Source organism: Diceros bicornis, chromosome 18 (genome assembly GCF_020826845.1).
Source record: "Diceros bicornis minor isolate mBicDic1 chromosome 18, mDicBic1.mat.cur, whole genome shotgun sequence".
NCBI lineage: Eukaryota > Metazoa > Chordata > Mammalia > Perissodactyla > Rhinocerotidae > Diceros > Diceros bicornis.
Window position 1 is genome coordinate 8,892,586 of NC_080757.1, and position 24,721 is coordinate 8,917,306.

At 46.1% G+C, this 24,721-nt stretch overlaps 1 protein-coding gene across 2 annotated transcripts; it reads left to right on the top strand.

Moving 5' to 3' along the window:
- The first annotated feature begins 7,293 nt into the window (after nucleotides 1–7,293).
- On the top strand, nucleotides 7,294–24,438 carry DHRS7C (dehydrogenase/reductase 7C). 2 transcript variants are annotated; one of them, XM_058559720.1, is made up of 6 exons: nucleotides 7,294–7,447; nucleotides 13,933–14,045; nucleotides 15,499–15,712; nucleotides 17,422–17,514; nucleotides 23,062–23,217; nucleotides 24,230–24,438. In XM_058559720.1, the coding sequence occupies exons 1-6, from the start codon at nucleotides 7,294–7,296 to the stop codon at nucleotides 24,436–24,438; spliced, it is 939 nt and encodes a 312-aa protein (XP_058415703.1). The 2 variants fall into 2 exon arrangements, with proteins under 2 accessions (XP_058415703.1, XP_058415705.1); XM_058559722.1 differs by having other exon boundaries at nucleotides 15,502–15,712.
- The last annotated feature ends 283 nt before the right edge of the window (nucleotides 24,439–24,721 follow it).

Sequence of the window (24,721 nt, forward strand, 5' to 3'; positions counted from 1 at the left end):
CCAGCGCTCGTGGCTGCCAGATCTGCACAGGCAGATAAGCCAGGCACTTACTTCCACAATGAACATCTCTGAGGTGGGCTTCAGAGCCGCAGTCCAGGTAAACCTTGCACCCACCATCTCACCCCTTCACTAAACACCTTTGGCTTCAGCCTCTGATTCCTGTTAAAATGCCAGTATCTTTAAGTGAGATAACATTTACAGAAGATATCAACCATTGACACTCTAGTATAAATGAGCATCTTATGCTTTCCTGGCAGTGAGTTTAATAATGGTAACGAAGAAAGAGGGAGCATGTGGGCACTAAGAGTAAAAGAAGTTGAGGAAAGAGGAAAGCAAGGCTTTAACTACAAAGAATGTAAAATGTGTTTCCCACACAGGTTTGTTGACAGAAGAGTCCAGAAATTTTTTTCTTTAACTGACACACAATTTGATAGTATGTGTAACTATCCCGTACTTTCTTTTTTATTTTAATCAATAAGACATGAATTTAAAAATGTTTTATGTTATTTTAAAAATATGCTTTTTTGAAATTTCCTAATTTCTACCTAGTGTAAAATCAGTTTGGAAGGATAATCAAACAATAAAACAAAATGAGAACAGTCAAATGGAATGACATCTTATCACAGTTAAGTGGAACAAATGTTTGAATTGTTGTGCTTAAATTAAATTGCCAGGCCCTTTTGCTTCTAAAAATAAACATTGCTAAACATTCGAGTCTTGTTTGAAGCAGTGGCATGCGGCCTGTTTCCCCATGTGTTCAGTTATAATATGGTATAAATGTATCCTGTATTTTAACCTAACACGTCACTGAGTCCACAGTTTGTTAGACACAGAATCTGGGCTTTCGGAAAAAAAAAAATGGACTTCCCAATTCTAACAACCTTAAATACATCCTAGCTCAGATTCATAAAAAAAGATGTATTTATGTGTTTAGTGGACACATCATTTCTGAAAAAAACCCGCATGTTTCAGATAAAAACACTCAATTTGCTTGTGCTGAACTGCAGCAAATATACTGTCATAGAATAAGGGAAAATCCCGCTAAGTTCCTCATGTCTGGGACTCAAGTCACATACCCGCCTGACAAATGAAGGTCCCGTGAATTTTGTATTTTGTTGAACCAAGCATATTTGAAGAGATGTTAAATGGATTTTTGCCAGAATAAGCCTAACGCAGAGAAGGGTTTGTACCCAACCTAGAACAGAAGGGTTTGTACCCAACAGCCTCTGCCCTCCACAGTGTGCATCTTCTTTGACATGATTTGTCACTCCTGTGTGTCCGTGTAGGTAGATCCTGTATCTTTGTCACAATATCACGTCAGAGTCTGGTCCTAGGGAGAAGAAAATGTACTGGAAATGTTCCCAAAGAGACACTCGCTGAGTTCTGTCTCAAAAAAAAAACAAACCCATATCTGTGAAGACTGCAGCTGAAGATGCCAAGGAAGAAATGAATTTTCTGGAGCCAAGTCAGAGATGCTGACATCATCGGATGGCATCATCATCTGGAGAGAGGAGTCAGTGATCAAGTAGACATGGGAGCAACACACAAGGCCATCAGTTCCTGAGGCTCAAGTCCAAATCGATTCTTTGTTACGTCCTCTGAGCTCCCAAGGCACTTGGCTTCCTTCTCAATTTTGTAAACGTCGACTTGATTAAAGTATAACATACACAGAGAAAAGTACACAAACCCTAAGTGTACAGCTTAATGAATTTTCAGACAGCAAACTTAGCCGTGGAACCACCCCCAGATGGAAAAACAGGACCAAGGTATCTCATTTCCATCTGTCTTTGCTCTAGGACAGACCCAGGTGGATTCAACTCCTCAGTATATTGAAATATACCCGCTGCCCTTTATCTATCTGTTCCCCTCTTATAGACTGTAAATTATTTCTCTATGGCAAGAACTGTTCTCTGTACCCCTCAGCATCCAGAACAATGGTCAGCAAATAGAAACTCCCCCAAACACACATATACATACATATCTGTATGTGTGTATGTGTGTGAATACAGAGAGAGTATTTATCAAATGAGGATATGTATACTCTACCAAATAGACTTTTTCTAAAGCATTTTGTGGGAAGTAATACAGCACGTGATTAAGAGCGTGGACCCTGGAGCCAGACTGCCTGAGCATAAATCCTAGCTCCCCACCTTGACCTTGGGCAAGTCACTGTCTCTCTGTGCCTCAGTCTTCTCATCTGTAAGATGAGAGAATGATCCCACCCACTTTAAAGGTTGTGAGGACTAAGTGTGTTATTGTATGTGAAGATCTCAGAACGACGGGAGGATCAACTCCTAGTGTCTGCATGTGCAAAGCACTGCGACAGGTCCCATGGGAGCGTAAGGACACAAGATGGAGTCAGCCCTCGCCAAGGAGTCGGGGGAACAATAGTGAAACTTCAGTGAGGCTGTCCGAGAGAAAGCCAGGATCAGATGAGCACCAATCCACCAACCATTTTTAGCCTGGGAGCCATCCATCCTTAGCCAACCATCAGTAAATCTCATCAGGTGTTCTACAATGTTCCAGGTACCATGCCATTTCTCCTGGAAGTGAGGAGTCCGCCTTCTTCCTTTTCCGGTATTAGCAGAATGCCTGTTTGGGGTCAGTTGTGACAGAACCGGTCCATGCCTTGTGTGTACTTATTGCACCAATAGACAAGGCACTTTCCAGAGTGTCAGTTGTTCTGAATAACAACCCCACCACCAGAAGGAGCCAGCTCTGGCCCTCAATGGTCTTTCCCAACCAGGCCTGGGGAACTCAGGAGACAGGTGGGTGGCAAAGAAGGGTGGCAGGTGACTTGAGGTGGCTGGGCAAGAATAAACAAGGTGTTCACAGACGACGAACGGAGAAGGCGGCAGTCTGACGCCAGGCAGCCAACTATTTCTCCAGAATTAGTGGATTCAGCCCTAAACTCACTCAATTGGTTCAGAGTCCAGTTTACTGATTGTTTTCATGGAATTGACACCTTAGCTGCATTTCTGTCATCAGAGGAACCCCCATGGGGAACCACAGCTGGGTAGTCTGGGCTGACAGGGACTTCTTTGAAGATCGGAATAAGGTTAGTAGGCCTACTTAGTGAGACTAGTCCTGTTTGCTCACGTAAACATGTTTCATTCATTCAACACCTACGAGGTAAACCTGTATACAAAGCCCTGTGTGGGTGTCATGGAGATACAAGCACGACTAAGAACACACGGCTGCCCTGTGGAAATAACTTATTGTTGTGCGGTAGGAGGGAGGTTGGGAGACATTGGAAAACAGCCAAGGTTAAAGGTCAAAGGACATTTCCATCACTTAGATGGCTGACTGAGTAATTATTCAGTCTTGCTAAGTCAACTGTGCTGTGGCAGAAAGACAGAATATCAAGGTGGGGCATGAAAAAGTAGGGGGTTTTTTTTGTTCTAGTTGTCACATGAAGCAGGAGAGAGACATCTTCCGCACAGTGAAAACACGGAAGAAAAGAAGATAGCATTTGAAAATGGGAGAATTTGGAGGTCAGATGAGATCATCAGGATGTCAGACAAGATCCATCTGCTTCTCTCTTTCTCTCTCTGTTTCATTATTTTATTTTATTTTCTCTTTTCAATTAGGAAATATTTCAACATATATAAAATAATGTAACAGAAATGCGTGTACCCAACAGCCAGATTTAACAGAAGCAAATGGTTTGTCACGGTTGCCACAGAGCTCTCTTTTTAAAAAAGAAAAGAAAATGTAAGAGATACAACTAATGCCCCATACTCCCCTCCTCATCGCTTCCTCCTTGCTCCCTCCCAAGAAGTAAGCACCACCCAGAGTCATTCCACATTTACCACAAACTACATGTGAAAGTGTCTTGTATGGCTTTACATTCTATACAAATGGAGTCATCTCTTATTGGGATTGTCTTTTCAAAGGAAGCAAGACAATTTTTTTTCCAATTTTTTTTATTGTAAAATACACATAACATAAAATTTACCTTCTTAACTATTTTTAAGTCTTAACTATTTTTAAGTTCCGTGGCATTAAGTACATTCACATTGTTGTGCAACCATCACCACCATCCATCCACAGAACTCTTTTCATCTTGCAAAACTGAAACCCTACGTTCATGAAACAATAACTCCCCATTCCCCACTCCCAGCAACCCCTGGAAACCACCATTCTATTTTCTGTCTCTGTGAATTTGACTGCTCTGGGTCCTTCATGTAAGTGGAATCATACGGTATTTGTCCTTTTGTGACAGGCTTATTTCACCCAGCATGATATCCTCAAGGTTCATCCGTGTTGTAGCATGTGTCAGAATGTCCTTCCTTTTTAAGGCTGAAAATTCCAGATAATTTTTTTAGATGTCAGGCTAGTCAACAGTCCACCATCCTGCCCCCATCCTTGCTCACTCTCTGCAACAGCCCTGCCACCGATGCGTGAATGCCTCTGTGGATTGGGAGCACTCACCCTCCCAAAGGGAGATCTGGGGGGAAGCAGCCTCATGCGGCCAAACAATTGTTGGTCCTGCCTGGAAAGAAGGACCGAGCTAACAGGACCTGCATTTCAGCCCGGAGAACATGCATGGGAGGCGAGGAAACGACCCAACAATTCACTGTTTCTAAAAGGATATGCACACACATTACCTGACTTGGCCCTGGCATCCTTCACCTCTGAACCATGTCCAGGGTCCTCAGGAATGGGTCCTGACGTGCACTGAGGGAAGGCAACGAGAAGAACCAACACAGACTAGAAAAAAATTGCCGGGGAGAAACTGAAACCATCAGGCCGAACAATGGGCCAGACCCATTCTGGGTGTCGCATACACATCCCCTCTTATATTCTAATTCTACACAATGGCGCAGTGAGGAAGGTGAGAGCATTAGTATGCCCATTACCAGATGATGGCCGTGAGATTCAGACGGTGCCTGCGGCTGCGCACAAGTCAGAAGCAGAACTGAGATTCACACTCAGGACTGTCCAACCCCGAACCCATCATGCTGTCTTTCTCAGGAGCAGCGTGAGAGACAAATCCTGATGTTTGCAAGTCTTCAGGTGGAATGCTGTCCAGTGACTCACTGTTTACAGCAGCATGGGAAACTGTATCTAGAAGGTCTGTGTGATTGAGGGAAGGGGTGGATGATTTGTGGTCATGCCTGGGCATGGATAACCATTGTCAGGGGCATCTACTTAAATAGAGAGACTGCCCTCGACTACTACAGGAGACCCAGAGACTTCCTTTCTTATAAAGGATCCTGCACTATTGTGGGGGTTTATCTACAAATAAAGAACTTGTGAATCGTCCAATCACAGCCATGGCCACACTTGAACAATATAACTAAGATATAATAACTTATAATTATAAGAACATTATAATATTAATAATATTTCAAGCCTCCCCATGCAAGCTGTTCTCTAAAAAAATGCTTATTGGAAGTTTCCTCATTCATAATTTCAATGAATAGTTTTATTTAAAATACCTCCATCCCTGCATGAGTGTGGGATGAAATACCAGGAACTTAATTCAGGGAATCCTTGACACTAAGACCGTGGGGTAGAATGAAACTTTACCTCTTCATTTTACATTTTCCGCCAAGTCTTCAGACCTGAAGATCATCAGAGCCAAAATTTCTTATTCTGTCATCCAAAAGGCCCAATAATTTCACAGGAAAATAGCGCTCACAGCACCAAAAGCCGTGTGTGTTCACAGCAGCACTATTTGTAATAGCCCCATGCTGGAAACCACCCAAGTACCCACTCTCAGAGGAGTGAATTAAAAACGTAAAGTATATTTACACAATGAAAATAAGTGATCTCCAACTTCACACAACAGTACAGATGAATCTCACCAACGTAATGTTCAGCAAAACAGTACCAACTTTGTGAATCTATTCAAATAAAATTTTTTTAAAACCACAGATAAAACTAATATATGCTTTTAAAAGTTAGAAAGTTGTCACCCTTAAGGGCTGGAAGGAGACATGATGGGGGCATGTAGGGAATACTCTGTTTCTTGATCTGGGCACTGGTTCCATGGATATATTCCGTTTATGAAGATTCAGGAAGCTCCATACTTATGATATGTGCACATTTCTATAAATATATTATTTGTCAATAAAATGTTGGATTTTTTTAATGTTCCTGGACATCTTAATTTCCAAGGAAGAAATGCACTTTCCATACTCCCACACCCATGCACGGCTCCTTGCCCAACTTCCTGGTCAGCCCACTTGTCCTTACCACACAAATTAGCACATTGTTATGACTGGTCTTCTGGTTTTTGATGGTTTGAATACCTAAACTGGATTTAAGATTTTTATATCTCTCTATTTCTAATCTTACTGAGTTCCCTTATGTAACCAAAATATTTAATATTTGGGATAAATTCTTAGTACTCTTAATCTTTAAAGACAGCAATAATTATCTTCTCGTAAGCCAGGGACTCTGCTAGGTTAATATGCAGTATCTTATTTTGTCCTCCCAACAGTCCCAGACAAGACTGTTATGCCCATTTTACAGACAAGGAAGCTAAGGCTCAGAATAATTTGACAACGAGAAACACTCCCAAAACTCTGCTCTTTCAATAGTTTGTGTCACGCCTCCAAGTGTTTCATTCTTGGAATGGTTCACTCCATTCCATTTAACAGTTTTTCTATGCTTTTCATCCCCAACCAGAAAGGGAAGGCCAGATGGCTCGCTGCAGGTCTGAGCTACCTGGAAACTCCCCGATGGGAGCATTACAGGAAACCAGGGCAAGGCTGTTTGTGCTGAAATCTCAGTTCCTGATCTCTAATGCCCAGCCCCAAGCTGCTGAGAAAACCTGTAACAGTCAGGCAAGCCAGAGAGCTTTAAAAGTCCTGGCAAGAACTAGGAAACCAGATCCAGCCAGCATGTGTCCCTGAATATCAGAATAGATACTATATTTACCGTGAAAAGCTCTTTAGCGCACTGAGAGCTATAAATAGCCATTAGGGCCCAAGCAAGTGGCCTCAACACATGGATTTCCTTCCAAAAATGCAGACCCATTTTAATTAAATTTGCAGTTAATTAAATTGGGAGGGCAGGCCCCGTGGATTCCATTTGTTTTTGGAGACACCGTGAGTAATTTCCTCTTCGTTGGACGTTGGGGGATGAGCATGCGCATGGGTGTTCAGCTTGGACACAGCCCTCTGGGAGCTTGCACAGAGCCCAGCTCCCTGGAGAGGACACTCCGGGCTTGGTGCATGAGTGAGTGCACTCTGCAGCCTGGGGCCACCCCCTGCCCCGGGGATCCTGATCAGACTCTCTTTGCAAAGCCAATTCCTTTTTACCGATTTCCCCCAGAACAAGATGGGAGTCACAGCCGTGCTCATGCTGCCCCTGCTGCTGCTGGGAATCAGCGGCCTTCTCTTCATCTACCAGGAGGTGTCCAGGCTGTGGTCAAAGTCAGCCGTGCAGAACAAAGTGGTGGTGATCACCGATGCCATCTCGGGACTGGGAAAGGGTAAGCTGGCTTCGCCCTCACTTGTGCCCACTCCTGCCTTGAGGGACAAGTGGTAGCAGGGCGGCCTGCAAGGCAGAAGGGGAGGTCAAGGCTGTGTTCTGTCCTGGTATCTGTCATTGACCAGCAAATGTCCTCTCTTTTGGAGGCTGCAGCTTCCTCGCCTGAGCAATGAGGAGGTTAGAATATCTGGGGTTACAAACTCACAGCCTACGGGCCAAAATTGGTCTGCAGAGGTGAATTGTTTTGCCTTCTTGGGGTTTCCAGGAATTTTCAAATGCAAAGCCCTTAGCTGGGGCAGCGTACCTGTTATGAGCCCAGACTTGGGAGCTGGGTTCAATTCCTGGCTCTACCACTTCCTAGCTGTGGAAGCTAGGAAGCTGTGGAAGCTAGCCACATCTCTACCTTGGATTTCTCATCTGTAAAGCGAGGACATTAGTAGTCTCTACCTCATAATGTTGTTGTGAGCAATAAATGAATTAATAGATGGAAAGCACTTAGAGCCTGGAGCTGGAGTGGACACCATTCAAGTGTTAGTAAAGGTAATAATGATGAAAAAATTTAGGCAGAACATGCATACTTCAGTGTGCCACACTCCCCACTAATCCCTATTGTCACACTTGGTCTGATTCTCTCAACCATATCACCTCCTGGCCTTGAAGGCATTTATGTTTGCAGCGCCTGAATTAGGTGGTCTTGGAGGGCCCTTCCACTGGTGGCATCTGTAATATAAGGGGTAGTAAATGTCCTTAGGTTTGTAAGAGTCTAACCCTATCATTCTTAATACGTGTAGTGCAGCCCCATACGTTATATAGTTTCGGTTTAATTTTTGCTGTTTTTGTTATTTGCAATCAAATATAGAACCCACACAGCCAAACATTCATTAGGTCACTCAACAAGCGTCCACAGAGTCCACTACACCCTGGGTATTGAGATGAGCATTGCTCCTTCTGAAGAGTCCCTCTGGGGGGCTGGGTGCCTACTCCCACGGTGCTGCCATTGTGAGAACATTTATAACCTCCTGTCTGGGAATACTCTCAGAGCCTTATTCTCTTGGGCATCCCAATGGGAGTCAATCTGCATGCTTTGAGGATGGGTACAATTTCAGTAGGTGATCAACTCAGGTTCACCATGTAAGACAAAAATGCAAAGTGTAGGGCAGATAAACTAGGTTCTCTGTGTGGTGCCTATATGGGACCAGAAGCAATTCCCAAAGAGGACATCCTGCGTCATTAGACTCAATACTCAAGAGAACAGGAACACGAACTCTAGCTTCTACAGGGACCAGCCAGGGCACACACACTTGTCAATCAGACCAGACACAAGACCGTAGGGAGCAGTGGTTGCCCTGCGGATTTGGAGCAGTGGCACCCACCTAGAGATACTCAGAGTCAAAGTCTTTGGGAAAAATCTTGTTCTTCAAGTAGAACATGCCCATCTAGCATCAGGCCAGCCTCCAACATGAGACCCCTTCATCATGAAGCCTTCCCTGCCATCTTAGTTGCTCCTTCCTCTTGGATGGTCCATGAGGAATAGGCCTCTGGGCTCCCGTGGCTCCCCATAGAAACACACTGTTAGAGCACTTCTTACACTGTGCTGTATCTGTGTGTTGCTCAGCCGGTCCACCAGCCGCAAACTCCCCTAGGGTGGAGCCTGTGTTTTGTTCACACTGGTGTCCCTGCCACCCAGCTCAAAGCTTGGCATATAGTAAGCACTCAAATAAAATTTTATTTAATAAATAGCCTCTTAAAGTGACCATCTGATGAGGGAAGGGACTCACTTGGATAAGTGTGTTGTTGTATATTTGTTTTATTGATTTCTAGCTAGATTCCAGAATGATCGGAGAACATACTCTACATGATTTCAATTTTTAAAAATTTGTTGAGTTTGTTTTATGGGCCAGGATATGGTCTGTCTTGGTGAATGGTCCATGGGTGCTTGAGCAGAATGTGCATCTGCTCTTGTTGGGTGGAGTGTGCTACAAACGTCGATTCGATCCTGTTGGTTGAGGAGGCTTTTCATTTCTTCCATGTCCTCTCTGATTTTCTGTCTTACTAGATAGAACTACAGTTATATCTATTGCTAAGAGATGTATATTTGGTTTAGAAGTCTTTTTTTTTTTTTGTAAGTCTGATTTGGTTATAGTCACACACCATACAAATCGAACACCCAGGAAATACATCTCAGGAGCAAAATGGCATTTCAGAGAAATATGGTCTAGTCTCTGTTGCGACTACTGTCAGTGCTCTTTGTTCCTGTGTCTTATGGACCAACCCTGGAAAGAAATGCAAGGCAGAAAAAAAATAAAGTCCAAACATTTAGAAGTAACTTGAGAAGCGGGGCGTCTGTGACCTTAAATAAATGCCTCACCAGGACGTGCTGCCGACCACAGTGACTCCAGGGTCAAACTGCTCCACGTCTCAGGTCCAAGGCAAGAAAAGAGTGAGGGGCACTGAGTGGATGCTGCAGGCTCTCCACAGTCCACAGCACCTCCTGGTCCCCTGGAAGCTGACCTAGCCCAGTGAGTGGTACTGGAGAGCAGCAAGGAGCCCAGCGCCAAGCTGTCTGCTCAAGAAATCAGACAGATCGGGACATCGAACCGTCACCCCACACCCACACGATTCGGCCAAGTCAGGAATCCGGTTACCTTGTACCCACTGTGTCTGCAGCAAGAGCAACTCTCCAAATACTGAACCACTGTACTTGAACTGCTTCAGAGGGCACAGCTCTGCCTGTGTTTCATCACCTCTAAGATGCACAGTTTTTCACTTTTTTTCTGAAATCAAGCTGATTGTCTTTCAATCAACGGCACCTTATAATAGTCACAGGCCAGCCTTTCGCATTTTAATCTCTCTGACATCAGGAAGCATCTTACAGCTGATGGCATCTTCCACTTGAGGAAATATGGGAGTCAGGGCTCAATTTACATTTGCTGCATGAAAAAGAAAAAGCACAGTGCCCTCGTGCTTGACACAGATGAACGCTGAGCTGAGCTGATGAAGAACAATAATGAGAAGGCCTGGACATGCCTGATGCCTGGCATTATTTGGGAGCGTGCCCTTGGGCTTGTGTACCGAAGCAGCGGTAGCACACTGGGCTCCAGCCTCGCGGGCCCACCTGGGAAAGGCCAGCTGTCAGGGGGTAAGAGAGGACATGGTGACAGTAAAGGTGGTCAAGGCTACAGGTTTGGTCTAGCTCCTGGCCACAGGCCCCTGACCTGCCCCAGTGCCCAGCTTGTAAGTGTGCCCATCGTCATGTGAGGGAGGGAGAGCATGGGCGGGCTCCTTTCTCAGCAGTGGGGCCAAGAGGCAGCCCAGTGTGGAGAAAAGCACCCGGAGGGAACGTCGCTGCTTGGGTTCACATCCTGGCTTCGCCACCGACCAGCTGTGGGACTGTGGGTAAATCACGTCATCTCCCTGAACCTCACGTCTCCAGCTTGTAAAACACGACCAGTACGGCCGCCCCACACCCAGCGTGGCTGAGGCTGCCACTGCTCAGAATCACAGCTGAAAGGTGGGAAGGCCAGGCTTTCTCCCTCCAGATGAAGTTTCTTTTAGTGAATTCTCTTATTATAAAAGCCATATACATTAAAAAGGATTTTTCAAGTAAAAAGAACATAAAACACACCTAGAACCCCATCCACTCAGGAACACCTCATTCTATTTCCTTTCAGCCCCTTTACACTGCTTATATGTGCAACAGCAGTGAGCTAGCCGGAACCACAAGTGTAGGGAGACAGCTCGGTCTCTCAAATTCATGCGGGGGGGGAGTCCCTCCTCTGTGTCTTGATTTATTTTAAAAAGTCAGGTAGTCTCATGACTTTTCTGATGACTATGAGATTATACAAAATCCTTTGGTCATGGTAAGTCCCCAAACATAGCATTGATTCAGAAATCGGGATGCCCAGTCCAGTACATTAATGAACGTGATAATCTCCATTGACGGTGAACTCCCCCCTTCCACTCCTGTCGCCAGCTAGGGCAGGTCCCGGCCAGCCAGTGGCTCTTTCTGACCCTCTGGGGGTGGAGGGGTGGGAAGGAAAGGAGACAGGGAGAACAGGAAAAATCTCCCCTGACGGACACTGTTAGAAGATGGCTTCAAGCCCCATGGCCTGGCACTTGTTTAAAATCGAGTCTGATTCTTCCTCTGTGGCACTTCTGTGGGTCCTTCGGAGGTCCTCCCTGGGAATACTCGTCCACACTTTCTGTGAAGTGGGTGCATTCCATTTACTCAGTCTGCGCATGGCCCCTGGTCTTCAGGCTGTCTACTCCACCCAGGCCCTCTGTTTTGGACTTCCACTGCCCTTCCAGGAGGTCCTCTTGGGCCCAACCAACTCATGACCTAGCTCTGGTCCACTGCGGCTGTGCGGTGGGTTCTTCAGCAGTTACAGACTGATCCCCATGGGGAAGCCCCGGCTGTCTCTCCTTTCCTCTGCTCTGGGGAGGGATGGAAGGCCCCAGGCTCTTGCCCATTAGATTTCTCAGCTGTGACTCAGACATCAGTCCGGACGCCCAGCTGCAGGGAACTCATAGCATACTGTTCAAATGCTCCCACTGGCTCTCTTCCCTCTAGGATGGAGATAATGGGCAAAAAGTCACATAATAATTCTCTTCAAAAAAAATCCTCCTTCAAGTCCCCTCCCTCTCTCCTCTTCCTTGATCCATTTGTGTCCTATCTTTGGGTAAAGTGTGTTGAGCTTCGCGAAATAGGGGTTTAGTTATTTCCTTTGAAAATCTGCATCTTGGACTGGCACCTAACTTTGGAATTTTATATCTATTTGATCTTGGTGCCTCAGTCAAACTTCCAATTTAGAATCCTGTTACATAGACATATGTACAATTTAACATCCAATTACACACACACACACACACACAGAGTGAAGTATTAGGGAATTCTATTAGACACACTCTTTTGAATCTTTTTTTTTAAAACTTACTATAATTCGTATCAGTAGTTTTAAAACTTCTGTTTTAAAGCCTTCAAAATATTCAATGTGTAGACGCGTCATTATTTACTTAACCGATCTCCTATAATATTGAACATTTACAATCATCTCCACCTCTTTACTATTATAATGATGCCAAGGTAAACAATAACTACGTCCGTGCAGATACTCTTAATTATCTCCTTAGAATAAATGCCTATAAATGAAATTACTGGGTCAAAGTTCACACTTACTTATAAGGATACTTTCACAATTTTCTTCCAAAAGACTGTGGCATTTTACACTACCCCAGCAGTGAATGTGTGACTACTGCCAATTTTGTTTTTGATTATCCAACAGATTAAAATTGGTGTCAAATTTTAATTCGCATTTCTTTATTATTGGCATTGAACTTTTATCTTCTCTGTATATTAGCTCTTCGCACTTCTCTTATGAATCGCTTAATCATCTCATTAGCCAATTTCATTAGAGTCTTTATCTTTCTTTCTTATTGATTTGTAAGAGTTCTTTGTAAATCCATTAAATTAACCCTTTTCTGACATCTATATTATAAATAGGTTTCCTTGGTAATCTTGCCCTTAATTTTTATTTATGTTTTCTGCTGTAAGGAAGGTATTTTTAAGGATAAAAATCTATAAATCATTTCTGTTATGATTTATTCCTTCAGTGTCATCCAGAAACTTCCTTGGATCCAGCCAAGGCTAGACTTTACACGAGACCACATCCTTGCCTGGCATCTACCTCACGCCCTTACTTTCTGATAGATTTTTCTCTGAAGAGCGTTATTCCCTCAATAAATCCTGGTCATCTGAATCCCTGTCTCTGATTCTGCCTCTAAGGAACCCAACCTAAGATACTACTACACAGGGTTACTGTGAGGATTAAATAAGCTATTATATGTAAATCTATTCTAGTCCCTAGAACAAGGAAACTCTCAAAATACATTAGCTTTTATGGTTCTTAAGTATCAGTGTTATCGCTCCCCAAGAATGCTGTGTGTCTACCAGCCATCGCCCAGTTGAGATAGTACTGTACTGGGAGAGTCAGGAATTACCCCAGAGTGAAATGAACTAGACACAAGGCAGGTTTACTTTTTTAATGAAAAGAACCCTGGCTGGAGTATCTATCCACAGAGAAAATGTGGAGGGAACTGGTGACATTTGGTCTGAAAAAAACATGGCGGCTGTTTCCAATATCTGTAGATGGAAATATATTCAGGGCTTTGGTCCTGGAGGCCTAGGAGGACAGGGTCATTTTTCTGTCCTGTTTAAGGAAGAATGTCCTAATAATAGGAACTATCCAAGGAAGGAAGGGCTGTTTCACCCCACTATGAGCTCCTCTTCACAGGAGGCAACCATGCTGAGGCTGGAAATAAGAAAAAATTCTGGCCCTGGGAGAAGGTTGAATGAAATGACCTCTAAAGGACCTCAAGGCCCTAAGACTTTTGAATTCTTTGAATTCTTGGATTTGTAAGAACGAGGGGCTCACTGTCAGTGGCTCCAACCACACAGTGCACCCTGCCCTCTTTCCTTCTTCCCCACAGAGTGTGCTCGGGTGTTCCACACGGGCGGGGCAAGGCTGGTGCTGTGCGGAAAGAACTGGGAGAGGCTAGAGATGCTGTATGATGCCTTGATCAGCGTGGCTGACCCCAGCAAGGTAAGGCCTCCCAGCAGGTGGCTTGAGCAACTCCTGGGCACCCTTAGCCTTCAATGAGGGTTAAAGAGCTGCTCTTTGGCCAAGTTGACAAAATTTGGCGATTGCTTTGGGGCAATGTAAGGTAATGGTCTCACCATTCTTGACAAAGGCGTGTCTGTCAGTCATAAGGGGTCGACTCATGTTGACCACTCACCATGCCAAAAAGGTGTTCTCTAGCCCCTGACCCTCCCCACCCCCTATTCTATTTAAGTCAGACCCAAAGAGGATCCAGAAGATAGAGTATGTCACAGGTATGCGCTGTGATTACAAACACATATGGCCTATTTTTAAAAATAAAACCTCAAATGATACCTCCTTCAAAGAAATCAGAGAAATGAAGTCCCCTTCTAAGAAGTCACCTGGGAGGTGAACACTTATTTCAATGCAACTGCAGTTTTCAAAGCATTTCGGGAGCATTGTCTAGGGATTGCCTTCAGAATTCTTTTCGGGAATTTTTTTTTTAAATCTTTGCCCTTGATGTTGAATTTGGGTTTTGGGAATAGCCAAAAATAATTCAGAACTAAGTCTAGTATTTGAGGGAATGGAGCAAACAAGACAACATTGCATTCTCCAAGGTATGTTTCTTGGAATATTATTAGGTATTGAGGAAAAACGAGGTTTTGAGGTCCATTGTATGGAAATACCGAGCAAAGCCAAGCTTGTCTGGTTGGTTTCTTTTCTGCAGGACTTTTCATAGCCTTTAATATGCTAACATGCATTGTATATCTCCAAGAAGAACATATAGTAATCTGTGTGTCTCAAATAAATTTGGCCAGGGAACCCTCTTTTCAAGGGCATGTCTCAGGACTAGTGCTGGTCAAACACTGGAATTGCATTTACTACATAGGATCATCAATTTTCCCACCCGTCCCCACTTTAGACTGTGACAGCCTTGATGACAGCGAGTGTCTAGGGTGGAACACAGTGCCTGGCACATAGATGGTGCTCCAAAAATATCGTGTTGAGTGTATGATTTGGGTCAAAATCAAATGTGGCTACAAAGTACTATGATGGATGCTCTATGGCATGTAGGCCAGTTTGGAAAGCAATTTCCAAAAAGGAGCTCAGATATGTTATAAGTAATGGCATCACTGGACTCAGTGCACAGCCTCCAATGTGAAGGGCGATATTCATTTGGATTTACCAGTTCTAGCCCCTTGGCCAAAAGTTCTGACTTATTACTGCATATTTGCGTGTTTGGATTGTTGTGATTGCTGCTCTGGTCACCCGAGAATGGATTCTCCATCAATTTCCTTCCTCCCAGAGTCATTTCTGCTTCTTCCTCATCATTTGTTTTTTTGTAGTCACTCTATGAGCCCTGAATTTCAAAAGAGGTGGCTCTTAGATGGAGGGACCTCCAGGTCTGTGAGAGGGAGGTGTTCCCACATGTGCCTTGACTCTCTCATTGGTTCAGCAGACATTCACCCCGAAGCTGGTCCTCTTGGACCTCTCGGATATCAGCTGTGTCCAGGATGTGGCAAAAGAGGTCCTGGATTGCTACGGCTGTGTGGACGTCCTCATCAACAATGCCAGCGTGAAGGTGAAGGGGCCTGCCCATAAGATTTCCCTGGAGCTCGACAAAAAGATCATGGATGCCAATTACTTTGGGCCCATCACATTGACCAAAGGTCTCGTGAGTTTGGCCTTCCCATGCATTTCTGGGTCCCTGGATGCTAGAGAGAGCTCTGTTATGTGGCCAGAGGGTCATCCAATTCTGCATGGAGTCTCCAGCCCCCCTCAGAAAAATCTCTACTTATTTGGTGAAAGCTTTCAGCATTCTGACTGCAAATGTTGATAAATGAGAAGGGATTTTGAAAGTATCTTACCGGTATATTGCAACTTGCCTCCCTGTGAAAGCCCCCTCCCCGCCCAAGCCTGGCTCTTTGCCTCCCTTTTCTTACTCATATTCATGGCTTCCCCTTCAATCTCATTCCACACCTCTGGACCATTTTCTTTATCCTTTGCATATATTGTGATACATCAACCTTGCAGTTGATCTGCTCCCAACCATGACAGTTGGTCAAAGGTAGAGATTCTGTCCTCAGAAATGAAGAAGAAAATGGTTTATCCCAGACTACAAGGGACCCAGAATGCTGTCAATCCCTTTGCAGAAACAGAGAAGGCAGGAGAATGTCTCCCTTTCAAGGGTAAAATGGTGGCTCCTGTGTGGAGATTTCTCACCGTTAATTTCAAACGCAGATCTGAAGCCTAGGGGGTTGGAGATGACGTGGACTAGAACCACGAGTTGAACTCCCCAACTAAAAAAAAAGTTTATCAAAGCAGAACTTCAAGAGAGAGAATGTAAGCATGGAGAATTTCTAAATTTAGGGAGTGGGGTGCCCTAGCAGAGGCTGAGAAAGCACGATCTTAGAGCCACCTTCTCTACAGCCAGAACCTCCACATGATAATGGGATTCTGAGAACTAGGACAGATAAACAGAAAGAAGTATTTGGGGCAGAAAGATGCTTTCCCAGAGCTTCTAAAATGGTGCCCAGAGACAACAGTTTCCTCCAGCCCAGTCCCTGGACACAGCAAGCATGTCAACCAAGGTGTGTCATTCAGTCAGCCTCTGAGAGTTCCGGGTCCCCACACATCACAGTGAGGAGTGCAGGAAGTGGAGGAGAAAAGGCTGGGACTGTTATCTTCCTGGTTGAGCTCTAACTTGCTGGGAGACCTGAGTCCAGTCGCTAGCTCTGCGCCTCAATTTACCCATTTCTAACATGCAAGGGCTGGACTTAACTGACCATTCTGAAAGTGGAGTTTTTTGATTTCTTGCCATATCCCTATTCCACCTGCACTATTATTTACTTCATATATTTCTCTAAATTTCCTCACTTTTAAATTAATTCTTTTTAGGAGATCTTTATAATACCAGCGTAAATTAAAAACCCCTTTCCTTCTCAATAAATAGAAGAAAATCTGAAATCAAAACAAAGTCGTAAGTTCTCCCAAGACACAAACTGAGGTCTTTCCTCTTTGTTAAACGATTTGCATGTGTGAGAGAATTGTTAAAGATACATTAGACCAACATGAGACTTCCTACCGGAGGCAATGGGAGGATTGAAAGGGATTGCCTTATTCACTTCTGAAATTGGTGTCACTTCATGCACATTGTGGGTCATTTCAAATCACCCAGCAATTCACCAGTTGAGCCCAGTCCACTCACAGGAAACACTGGATAAATGATGGCTGGGGTCCATTCCATCTGTGTCCCACTGTCATCTAATAGCATGGGGGTGGAGGAGCTGTGTGTGATGAAGGGAGTCTGGGAACGGGGTCTGCCTGCTGCTTCCTGACTCCACATTTGTAACTGTGACTCTTGTCCTGTGCCTTCCAGCCCTGCTGCCCAACATGATCTCCCGGAGGACAGGCCAGATTGTGTTAGTGAACAACATCCAAGGGAAGCTTGGGATCCCATTCCGTACAGCTTGTAAGTTGCTAAGACAAAAATGTTTCATCTTATGTTATATGTCTTAGAAGACAAGAGATGTTGTGTCTAGGACTAGGCATATGGTGACATGAGGGGAGGAGGTCCAGAGATGAAATGGCCTGTGGGTTTTTCTTTCATCCCTTCAGTTCTATTCTTGAGCACCGTGACTGTGGGTGACTATGGGAGACACTGAGACGTGAAAGATAAGGCCCCTCTCCCCTGGAAGCTCAGGTCTCATGGGTGGTCAGGACATGCCCAGGCTGAACACGATCAACACCAGGTGAAGGTTCCGCTCCGGACACGGGTGCCCAGCCCTAGATCAGATGCCCTTCCCCCATAAAGACGCCCTTGAAGGACAGGAAAGACTACAACTGGGACAGAAAAGATGGGTGCACATCACAAAATGGGAGCGGGATGGAGAGGTTCTGAGGAAGGAGAAAAGGAAAGGGGCAGAATCCCAGGAGAGGTGAGAGAGAGATTCCAAAGGTGGGAGTCCTTTAAAAGTCCAAGCAGGAGAAGGACTTAGTGTATGTTCATGGGATCTGGTTGGGAAAACTCTGGAGGCATTCCCACCTCCCACGAGGTGGCATCTAGGAGGGTGGGGAACGTGCCTTATGCATTGCTTTATGGCCCACAGTACGATGTACAAAATAGGAGCTCAGTGAATGTCTGGTGGGTGGAGGGTGGGAGGGAGGGAGGAAAGAAAAATGGGTAGGTCTCCTGATTAGTCTGCTTGGGCTGCTGGAACAAAATACTACAGACTGGAGGGCTTAAACAAGACGTTTATTTCTCACAGTTCTCGAAGCTGGAAGTCCAAGATCAAGGTGTCGGCAGGGTTGGTTTCTCCTCAGGCCCTTGGCTTGCAGATGGCTGCCTTCTCTATGTCCTCACACGGTCTTCCCCCGTGCGTGTGCGTGCACCCCTCGTGTCTCTCTGTGCGTCCAAACTTCCTCTTCTCATACGAGCACCAGTTAGATTGGATTAGGGCCCACACCAACGGCTTCATTTTAAATTAATCACCTCTTTAAATGCCCTGTCTCCAATTACAGTCACATCCTGAGATACTGGGGTTAAGACTTCAAACAGATGAATTTGGGGGGGCACATTTCAGCCCATAATATCCCCATAATAGTGGGTTTTTTTTCCTATTTGCGTTAGCTAGATTAAGCCTAAGATGCTGTAAGACTGATATAAAAATGAAGAAGTTTATTACTCCTCCATGTAACAGTCTCAATGGGATAGCCCAGATCAGCAGACACCACCACGCTCACGGTCACTCAGGGACCCAGAGTCATGTCAAGTCATTGCTTTGGCACAATTTTCCATGTGGTCAAATCTGGTTCCCACCTTGTCTGGGTTCCAGCTGGCAAGAAGAGGGCAGAGAGCCCTGGGGAGGCGTGCCCAATGTCTAAAGCCCCAGACCAAGAGTTAGCACACACCACCTGCTCACATCCTGTTGGTGAGAACCCAATCAGACGCTTACATCTCTCTGCAAGGGATGCTGGGAAGCACAGTCTACATGTGGGCCTAGGAAAGAGAGAAGAATGAAGCTTGGTCTGCGCATGGCAGTCTTTGCCACGTTCCTCACTTCCATCTCTTTCCCAGCCCATTGATGAATCTCACCACTATTCCTTCTGCTTGTAAAATTGCTGTACATATTATTTTCGGGAGCTGGATTACTTTTCACTTTCCTTGCTCCACGCTTTCATTCATTCAACAAACAGCAGTTGAATGCCCAAAGCCAGGTGCTGGGGACATAAAGACTAGTGACAATGATACGCTGCAGCATGGGCACTGCAATGGGCCCTTTGGCCACCAACCAACATGGAACCAACATGCTAGTTTCCTTGGAGCATTTCTGAAACACAGCACTGAGGCTGGAGAATTCTAATAAGGTTCTGTCCACCCCATCAGCCGTGCATGGTCTGGCTTCTCCACAACTGAGGAACTAAGGGGTGCAGAATTTCCCATGTAAATGTCAGAACTGCAGAGAGGCCACCCGGGGCCGACCTCAATGTCTCCCCTTCCTCCAGGTCTGGCTTCTGACAGGCATTGCGGGCTGGCCTGGGAGTGCCTGGGCTCATGTGACTGCACCGGTGGCTCTCCTTCCACACCCAAAAGAAATGTCTTTGGCTGCCACAGCACCGTCCAGGCAGGGAGACTGGGGGCTCTGAGGCTCAGACCAGACACAGGGGCTTGGAGGTGGCACATCCTGTCTCAGCATATGCCCGTCACCTGCACTAACCACACCTCACGGGAACCACTGCTGCTGCACTGTGGGGTCCACGAGGGCAGAGCCACCCTGACACAACTCTGACTCCAGCTCCTCAGCCAGGGCCCAGCCCAGAGCAGGGGCTTTGCTGTTGAATGGTTGAGGGAATCAACAAGTTAGTGGATGGATGAACAACAAGCTGATAACCCTTTTTGGGGAGTGACAGCTATATTGACATATTATTCACATACCATACAATTCACTCATTTAAAGTGGCTTTTAGTATGTTCATTCATCAGTGGCTTTTAGTATATTCACAGAGCTCTGCATCCATCACCATAATCAATTGTAGAACACTTTTGCTACCCCAAAAAGAAAACCCCACATCCCTATAGCTACCACTCTTTTATCCCCCACCCCTCTCCCTCTAGCCCTAGGCAACCACTAATCCACTTTCTGTCTCTATGGATTTGACTATTCTAGACATTTCACATAAATGGAATCATACAATATGTGATCCTTTATGTCTGGCTTCTTTCACTTAGCATAATGTTTTCAAGGTTCATCCATGTTGTAGCATCTATCAGTACTTCATTCCTATTTATGGCTGAATAATATTCCATTGTATGGATATACCACATTTCGTTTATCCAGTCATCAGTTGGACACTTGGATTGTTTTCACTTTCTAGCTATTATGAATATTAACTATTAGAATAATGCTGCAATGAACATTCATGCTCAAGTTTTGTGTGGACTTTTGTTTCCATTTCTCTTGAGTATACACCCAGGAGTGGAATTGTTGGGTCATGTGGTGACTCTGTGTTTAACTGTTTGGGGAACTGCCAGACTTTTCCACAGCAGCTGCACTGCTTTATATTGCCACCTGCAATGCACAAGGTTCCAATTTCTCCACTCCTTGCCAACACTTGTTATTATCTGTCTTCTTGACTCTAGCCATCCTAGTGGTGTGAAGTGGGATCTTGCTGTGGTTTTAATTTGTACTGCCCTGATGACGATGATAACTCTTTTAATACAGGCAAAGTTGGGGTCACCATGAACCATGAGGGGAGTCCTCATGGAGCACAGGAGACAGGAGGTCTAGATTCTAGTGGAGACTGCACCTTTAGCTGTGCAACCTGGCGCCATTCACATAAGCTCTGAGCTTCTTCTTCTTCATTATTCATAGAGCGGGGATAATAGCCAGACTTCTTTGATTCAGTGTACTAAATTAACGAGCCAGTCTCACACAGGTGCAGAAAAGATCAAATGAGACGATGTATGTAAATTCATTATATAGGCCAGGGAGGGCAACCTGGGAGCCAAGCTCCTGGCAATTTCTTTTTAATTAGCTATTTAGTATCAGGATATTTGATTTATAACAAGAAATATATATACTTGGTCTTCATTCTGTTTCTGGCACAGAACTAAAACCCTTGGAATTTCCTACTTGATGAGAGGGATCAAGGTGTCTTTCGTTATGTTAATGAGGTGACTTTTCTAAAGCACCTAAGAATGGGGCTGGTGTTCAAGGGAACCAACCATGTGATTAGAGGGTTAGAACTTTCCATCCCACCCCCTCCTCCTCTGGGGAGGAGAGGGGGGCTAGAGATTGATTTCAGTCACCAATGGTCAATGATTTAATCAATCATACCTATGTAATGGAGCGTCCATAAAAACCCGAAAAGATGGGGCTCGGAGAGCTTCTGGGTCGGTTAACACGTGGAGATTTGGGGAGAATGGCACACCCAGATCGAGCATGGAAGCTCCATGCCCTTTCCCCACACCTCACCCTATGCATGTCTTCCATCTGGCTGTTTCTGGGTTATATCCTTTTATAATAAACTGGTAATCTGGTAAGGAAAATATTTCTCTGACTTCTGCGAGCTGCTGTAGCAAATTAATCAAACCCAAGGAGGGGGTTGTTGGGAGTCAAGCCGGTTGGTCAGAAGCACAGGTGACAACCTGGACTTGAGATTGGTCTGAAGTGTGGGGGAGGCAGTTTTGTAGGACTGAGCCCTAAACCTGTGGGATCTGACACTATCTCCAGATAGTGTCAGAACTGAGTTAAATTGTACAACACCCAGCTGGTGTCGGAGAATTGGTGGTGTGGAGAAAAAACCCACACATTGGAATTGGAATTAAGTATTTAGTTATTTAAATATTAGGACATTTCAACAAAAATCAGGATTTCCAGCTTCCTGAACAAGAGAAGATCTGGCGCCACAGGGCCCACCTTTCCGAGGCAACCATTGGCCAGAGCCTCGCTTTCCCCTTCCCCACGGTCCACCGCCACTCCCGGCCTGCTTCTCTCCTTGACTCCTCACATTGCCCACCGTAGACCTTTTACTCCGGGACCCTGCGGACAACTAGAGTGATCACGAAAGTACTGACCATTTATCAAGGGGCTTCGCCCGGGCCCGGCACTGTGTGACCAGTTTCACATGTCTCATCTTGTTCAGTCCTCACAGCCGCTCCAAGAAGCTGCCTCGTCACTACCCTCATTTTGCAGGCGAGGCCCCTGAGCCCGAGCACCTGCATGCTGAGCCCCGCACAGAGAGGGGCTGACGGATTTCAGGGGCAGTCTGGAGGGGGCGCACCCCCACTCCTCACCAGGCCTGCTTGGAAGGGAGCTGGGGCCGGTGGCAGGTACCTGGGAGTGGTGGTAGAGGCCACAGTATGTCCCCCACTGCCCCACTCAGCCTCCAGCTGACACCCCTGAAATGGGAATCTGGGGTTCACCATACCCTGATGTGGCTCTAATTTCCCAAAGCTTCCGGGAATGTCCACTCTGCTCTTTTTGGAATTCCTGCAACAATTCTTGTTTACCCAACTCACGGCCTCCACTATCTGAAGTGAATTTGGGGTGTACATCACAGGGTTCTCCGAGGAAAAGGGGCCCAGGAAGTGAGAGGGGAGATCTGTGCTCCGGGCTTACTGTGGCCACCAGCTGACCCCAGGACACTGGAGAAATCACTCGGGTATCAGGTTTCCTGGAAAGAATGGGAATTTATGCTTGTGCTGGGCATTTTATATACATTTTCTCACTTGATCTTCACAACAACTTGGCAAGAGTGATATTATCCCCATTTTAAAGATAAGAAAACTGAGCCTCAGAGAGGTAAAGTGATTTGCCCAAGGTCACACAGTGGGCAAGTGGCTAAACTGTGTTCCGTCCCACCTCTGCCTCTGTTCAGCACTTCATGTGGGCCCTCTGTCCTCATCTATGGAGGGAGGGGCAGGGCTAGGGGACTTTTGAGGCCCCTGCCGGCTCTGAGCTTGTAGGAATGTGTGGGCCGGGCCTCCTGCACCCACCTCTGGCTGGTCCTCTTCCAGACGCTGCCTCCAAGCATGCGGCACTCGGCTTCTTTGACTGTCTCCGGGCCGAAGTGGAGGAATATGAGGTCCTTGTTAGCACCGTGAGCCCGACTTTCATCCGGTCGTATCACGTGTATCCAGGCCAAGGAAACTGGGAGGCCTCCATCTGGAAATGTGAGCCTTCAGAAGGAAGCCGGAGGGATAGGGGCTGGGGATGGCTCCCGGGGAGCCTCTGGGACAGCCTGGTTTCATTGGGCCCAGGGAAATGTTCCTGAAGCAGGAGACTGGGGACAGTGGGGCCCCTGCACCCAGCTAACAGCAGGGAGCCCCCAACAGGGGGCTCTGAGACTTCAGTCCTGAGGCACCAGGTAGAGAGAATCCTAACCTGCAACCAGGTTAGGATTCTGTGACCTTGGCCACATGACCGCCTGTCTCTGGGCCTCAGTTTCCCATGTGGAATAGCCAGGATTTGATCTTTAAGAACTTCCTGTTCCCCTTTCTCTAGGAGGCAGCCCAGAGTAGAGGCAGCAGTCTGGCGCCAGGCTGCATTTGAAGCTTGCCTCTGTCACATACTAAATGTTTCAACATGGGTAATTCCCTTAATCTCCATGCCTCAGTTTCCCCTTTAGAAAATGAGAGATGATAGTAACGCCTACCTCATAGAGTCATTGGCAGGACTGAAGGTTCCGGCTCATAGGGGTTTGGAACAGCAACCGGCATATAGCGAGTGCTCTGTAAATGCACCTTGTTATTATTACTATTCTAGAATGCTCTAAACACCCTGCCCAATGCTCTATCTACACTAAAGAATCAAGATGAACCAAGATGTGGGCAGGTGGTTCCAGGAGGCTCTTGACAAGCACAGCTTCGCAGCAACTATAAACAGCCCCAAAATTCATCTGACACCTTCTTATTTCCTAAGCTCTTTCTCATCCCTTCTATGGCTCATAACCACCCTGCAAAGTTAATAGGGCAGGAAACTACGCCCACTTTACAGATGAAGAAGCTGAGGTGGGGAGGGGTAAAGTGTATCCCCCAGTGCCTCAGGGCCAGTGGACGCAGCATTGGCCTGGAACCCATGACCCCAGACATGGCACCCACTTCCCTGTTTTTGGGATCGCAGAGGGTTCTGACCCGCTTGTTCCTGCTAAGGCTATAACCCCCGCCCCCTCTGGGGGCTTTTCAGTCTTTTTCAGGAAGCTGACCTACGGGGTACACCCCATGGACGTGGCCGAGGAGGTGATGCGCACCGTGAGACGGAAGAAGCAAGAGGTCTACATGGCCAACCCCATCCCCAGGGCGGCCGTGTACGTCCGCACCTTCTTCCCAGAGCTCTTTTTCGCTGTGGTGGCCTGTGGGGTGAAGGAGAAACTCAACGTCCCAGAGGAGGGTTAACTGCAGGAGGCCAAATGGATCACCCCCATGGGAATAAAGGCTTTCCTGGCAGTTGTTGGTTCCTCCGTCCCCTCAGCACCAGGGGGTCCCGCACAAGCCGTCCCCCTAACCTCACTCTCCCCGTGGGAGATGTTCACCATCCCAGTGAGGATGGCCCGGAGGCCAGCCCAGTCACTACGGGGCCTCTGGGTGTCTCCCACTCGACATTCCCAGGATGCACTTCCAGAAGCTTCTCGACTCTGTAAGGTGACAACTGAGCAGAAAAACAGGAACCATAATGGGT